Source organism: Hevea brasiliensis, chromosome 16 (assembly GCF_030052815.1).
Source record: "Hevea brasiliensis isolate MT/VB/25A 57/8 chromosome 16, ASM3005281v1, whole genome shotgun sequence".
Taxonomy (NCBI): domain Eukaryota; kingdom Viridiplantae; phylum Streptophyta; class Magnoliopsida; order Malpighiales; family Euphorbiaceae; genus Hevea; species Hevea brasiliensis.
This window is the reverse complement of record NC_079508.1, coordinates 59,590,211-59,595,671: the sequence shown is the minus strand read 5'-3', so window position 1 is coordinate 59,595,671 and position 5,461 is coordinate 59,590,211. Positions and strand designations below refer to the sequence as shown.

The window sequence follows — 5,461 nt, the reverse complement described above, 5'->3', positions numbered from 1 at the left end:
CGAAGATATAAAGATCGAAGGCAAATAATAAATAAATAAATAAACAAACAAACAAAACGGGTAAAGTAAGAAAGGCAAGTAGGTAAAGTTAAAGTAGGAAGAAGAGCATTCACATGAAGGACAATAATGTTCACACGTGTGTTGGAATGACCAATCAATCAAAGGCGGACCCAAGATGAGAGGGCAAACAAAACAGCTACCTCATATTTAGTATTTTTTATTAAACCAGTTAAGCAAGAGAACTATTTGTATTAGTATTATACAATTTTAATGAAAGTGCAGTGCCCAACAGGACTTTTAAGGGTAGTAGGGCCCTGGAACCATGCATGGAATAGATTTTCTTCATGATTAGAACAGCTCAAATGAAAATGTTCATCAATAATGGATGTTATCACTAACTAATGCCTATAGTTATCAATCAATTAGATGAGACCACTATCATATTTATTTTATTTTATAAATAAATATTTCACTGCACTCCCTTCTCGCTAATATAAACTTTAATAATTTATAAAATTAAAATTACCAAAGAAAATTATATACATATTTTTTTGGTTATATATTTAATTTTAAAAATAAATTTATTATTATTGAATTAAAGTTTTTTTTTCTTTACTATAATTTGCAAACGTGTGGGTAGTTGATAGAGAATTTATGGTGGGTCAACAAGTCAAATATCTTTATTTGATACAAACCTTAACCAGAAAAAAAATAAAAAGTTAATGCATCTATCAGACATAAAATATCAATTATTCTGTAAGAGTATAGTCTTCTTATCCTATTTTAGCAGTTTTTAAGTATTGTTATTTTTTTTATAAAAAAATATATATATTTTTTTATTTTTTTAATTGAAAATACAATTTAATTTTTATGATTTTGAAATTATCAATTTAATTCATCTAATATCATTAGGGAAACCATGGCTACTTTCCACTGCTATAGTTAGGAGACAAAGAGAAGCTTATAAAAGCAGCCTATTGGGTTTCAATTTCATTAAGTTTGGCTTCATGAAATTCAAAACCACCTGCGTACACTTTAAAATACTCTTAATAACCTTTTCGATTCAGATGGAGAACTGCAAAAAGGCAGATTCTGTCCCATTTTACTTTGCTTAAGAACAGCTGGGCAATTCCACACCCCCACACACACAGAGGCGGTCACTAGTCAGGCTCCATGTCTGACTCACAGCTTATTCTCTTTCTTCTTCCTTCAATTTTATCTCTACTTCTTTTCTTCATTCTCACTCGAAGAAAGCAAGCGAGATTCAATCTCCCTCCGGGCAACATGGGTTGGCCATTTATTGGAGAAACCTTTGCCTACTTGAAGCATTACTCTGCTACTTCAACTGGAGAATTCATGGAACACCACATCGCAAGGTAAACTAAATGCTGCCCTCGAAGTTAAAACTGACGAAATAATCTTGTTTAGGAAAAATTATAGCTACTGATCAAGCTTCAATTCTAATCTGCAGGTTTGGGAAGATATACAAGTCCCATTTGTTTGGGGAGCCAACAATAGTCTCTGCAGATGCTGGACTTAATAGATTTATATTACAGAATGAAGGGAGCTTATTTGAATGCAGCTATCCAAGAAGTATAGGTGGAATTCTTGGAAAGTGGTCTATGCTGGTTCTAGTTGGAGACATGCATAGAGACATGAGGATTATATCTCTCAATTTTCTGAGCCATGCCAGGCTCAGAACTCATCTATTGAGAGACGTGGAGAAACATACCTTGCTTGTTCTTAACTCTTGGAGGGAGAATTTTATATTTTCAGCTCAAGATGAGGCAAAGAAGGTAATTCTTGAAACTCACATAACAAAACAGATGAATTTCATTATTGCACTCTTTTCAAGAGAAAATGCTTAGCTCATCAAGAAGGGAAAAAAAATATTGTAGTTCACCTTCAATTTGATGGCGAAACATATCATGAGCATGGATCCTGGAAAGCCAGAGACTGAGCAGCTGAAGAAAGAGTATGTTACTTTTATGAAAGGAGTGGTATCTGCTCCCTTAAATTTGCCTGGAACTGCATACAGGAAGGCCTTACAGGTATTTATTAGCTAGCAATTTCATGTAAAACATAAAATGAATCAATACAAGAACCCCTTTTTTAACCAGGACAAAAATTCTGTCTGGCAGTCTCGATCAATCATCCTGAAGTTTATAGAGCAAAAAATGAAGGAGAGAAATGGGAAAATAAAGGGAGGAGTAGAAAATTTGGAGGAAGATGATCTTCTTGGATGGGTTTTGGAGCATTCCAATCTTTCTACTGAGCAAATCCTCGACTTAATATTGAGCTTGCTCTTTGCTGGCCATGAAACGTCCTCAGTAGCCATAGCTTTATCTATCTACTTCTTGCAATCTTGTCCAAGTGCTGTTCAACAGTTACGGGTAAGCATCTTATATATATTACCACTAGTAGTTTTTACCGAAAATACTAGCCTTGAAATATTGTTGTATTTGTTCTTTTTCTTTGATCGTAAATAGGAAGAACACCTGGAAATTGCCAGAACCAAGAAGCAATCAGTAGAGAAGGGCTTGAACTGGGATGATTACAAGAAAATGGAATTCACTCAATGTGTAATTAAAGCATTCTTGATGATCTTCTTCTTTATTCTCTATGCCAAAAACTTCTGAAAGAAATAATAAATCAATGTTTTTCTATGTGAAGGTTATCAGTGAGACGCTAAGGCTTGGAAACGTAGTGAGGTTCCTGCACAGGAAAGCTCTGAAAGATGTTCGATATAAAGGTAAAGAAAGAGATTAGAACGGTGATTAAATATTCTTAATGCGGTGAAACAAATCAAGATTTCTGGGTCTCTGGGTTTAACTAATTCGTGTATATATAACTCTGAAAGGGTTTGACATTCCACGTGGATGGAAAGTGCTTCCAGTAATTGCAGCCGTGCATTTGGATTCTAGTCTTTTTGACCATCCTCAACATTTCAATCCATGGAGATGGCTGCAGGTCGGTAAGCTTTCGGAGTTAGGACAGACATGCCTTCCTTAACTCATCATTATTATATATAATTGTGCCCTTATTTATTTATTATTTATTAATTATTATTAGCATTATTTTATTTATTCAAGCTAATATACATATACATTAAGAAGGGCCTCAAATTTTCCAATGGCTGGATCTCAACTCATGGGTCCCGTTGCAGGCAACTAGTAGCTGTGTTTTTCATTGCTGTGTGTGGACCGCATGATTAATTAGTATATTTTTCTCCATTCTAAAACATTTCCATAGTTGGAGCTATAATTCATTAGTGTCATGCGTGTTTGTATTTCAATTATTCACTAACATTAAATCATTTCTTTTAATTTTTAATATTATAAATCTTTTAGAAGAAGAATAATCATAAGTAAAATGCTTTACCTACTACATAATCAGTATTTCCAAGATAATCAGTTCATTTATTACAAATCAGTGTAATTGATTACTATATTATTGCAAACCTTTAGTATTTAAATTTTATTTTTAGAGCAGTGGCCTTATTTTAGGATTTTTTTTTTAAAGAAAATGGGAAAAAGAAGAATAGAATAATAAAATAAGAAATCAGAATAGGTCTCACCGGCACAGCCATCAAAAGACGATGAAGATAAGATATATGGGGGCACCGAGATCGATCATGTAGATCCTTGTAAAATTTAATCGAAGCCGTTCATTTGAGACTGACCCAGGATAATACACACTAACTTGAAGATAAGCCAAAGACGTACCACGATAGATCAAATGATGAACTGTCGTGATCATTCAACAGGATGTTTTCCATCTAATGAGCTTGGTCCCACCCTATTCTTTCTCTTTCTCCTTCAGCGTGTGGGGAACTGTTTGAGGGGGGTCTTTTAGATGATTAAAGCCCCATGTGGACGTGGGGTTCTCACGTGCACGTACATCACTGCTTTTATTTATTTATTTATTTATTTTTCAAATAGTTTCTTTTTTTTCTTTTATCGCTTGTTTTTCGGTCAATCCCTGATCGTTGCGCAACCTGGAATTCTTGATTGAAAATTGTGAATGTACGAAATTCTATATATTTTTAGAAGATATAGGTCGGAATAGCCGATATGATTGAATTAAAAGGGTCTACAGGTTGACCACCCATCCCATCAAGGTGATGGATGGATGTCCACATCACCCATGCATTTTGCTACGCCTACGTCCAATTTTCCATTCAAACGATTGGCAGAAATCTTCCTTCTGTGCTTTCGACAAAACCTCTGTGGATACATACACATACACGCATGCAAAACAGACTGACCAAGTACTATTTGTTCCATTTTGATTTTATCACATTAGCAGATGGTAAAAGAAGTTGGCGTCTGTCAGCTTCATAGACCAAATATCTCTGTACATGATTAATCAAACAACAAGTGAAGGAAAAGATATCGATCCCTGGGGTTTAACAGGATTCTTGTCATTATTTGCTTGTCATTTGCTGTTTTCTGACTTCAAGTAGGTGCTTGTAATGTCAATCCTGATACCTTTACATTCTTTCTAAGCGTTTTGATTTGTGAACAGGGTGGCACGTCTCGTGGATCTTCTAGTTGTCCGAGCATGAGCAGCAGTGTTAATTACTTCATGCCATTCGGGGGAGGACCAAGACTATGCGCAGGGTCGGAGTTGGCAAAACTCGAAATGGCTGTTTTCATTCACCATTTGGTGCTGAACTACCAATGGGAGTTAGCCGATAATGATCAAGCTTTTGCATTCCCATTTGTCGATTTTCCTAAAGGATTGCCTATCAGGGTGGTCAAGCTCCACAACTTGATATAAAGTAAAGAAAACAAATTAAACCCAACAAAGTCCAGCCACTCCACCCACTTGCTATAAAGACAAATCTCTCATCTTCGCCTAGATGACGTTGGATAATATATCTATATATAGCTAGATACATATGACAGAAGAAGAATAGTCGTCTCGTAATTTGTATGTGAAGATTTCGAGTCCCTTGGGCTTGGAGTATCGAATGGTCTAGCGTATAAGTTCTTTTTCTTTTGATGTTCTATATAGCAGCTCACGTGAACAAATTCAAAGTGCACAAATACTAATAGGACCCTTGATCTCCCTCTTTCTCCCTGCAATCTGCATTGTAAATCTTACTCTCCCTCTGGTTCCTCCATGGTTAACGAGGAACTAGAGAGGAATTATTCATTTATATAAAATATAATTTGTTTTATGCTTATCTGAATTTTTATATAATTCATTGCAATTGTTGATGTTTTCTGCGTACATGTTATATTAACATCTTTAGACAGAGGAGAGTTTCAATAATTAGAAGATGATGACTAAAATTTTGTCACATATTTGTGAACCGTGACATTAGCTCAATTAATTAGTTATAACACATACTTTGAATTGAATTGAATTTTCACATAATTATACAATATTTAATTTAAATTTTTTAATTTATTATATTTTTTAAATATGAGAATAGACAACAAGAATCAATTAA

At 34.6% G+C, this 5,461-nt stretch overlaps 1 protein-coding gene across 1 annotated transcript; it reads left to right on the top strand.

Moving 5' to 3' along the window:
- The first annotated feature begins 942 nt into the window (after nucleotides 1-942).
- Nucleotides 943-5,191, top strand: LOC110634320 (cholesterol 22-monohydroxylase CYP90B51). Its single transcript, XM_021783265.2, has 8 exons — nucleotides 943-1,376; nucleotides 1,472-1,796; nucleotides 1,899-2,051; nucleotides 2,142-2,393; nucleotides 2,490-2,582; nucleotides 2,674-2,752; nucleotides 2,861-2,970; nucleotides 4,528-5,191. Exons 1-8 carry the CDS (start codon nucleotides 1,174-1,176, stop codon nucleotides 4,780-4,782), a joined length of 1,470 nt encoding a protein of 489 aa, XP_021638957.2. The 5' UTR covers nucleotides 943-1,173; the 3' UTR covers nucleotides 4,783-5,191.
- The last annotated feature ends 270 nt before the right edge of the window (nucleotides 5,192-5,461 follow it).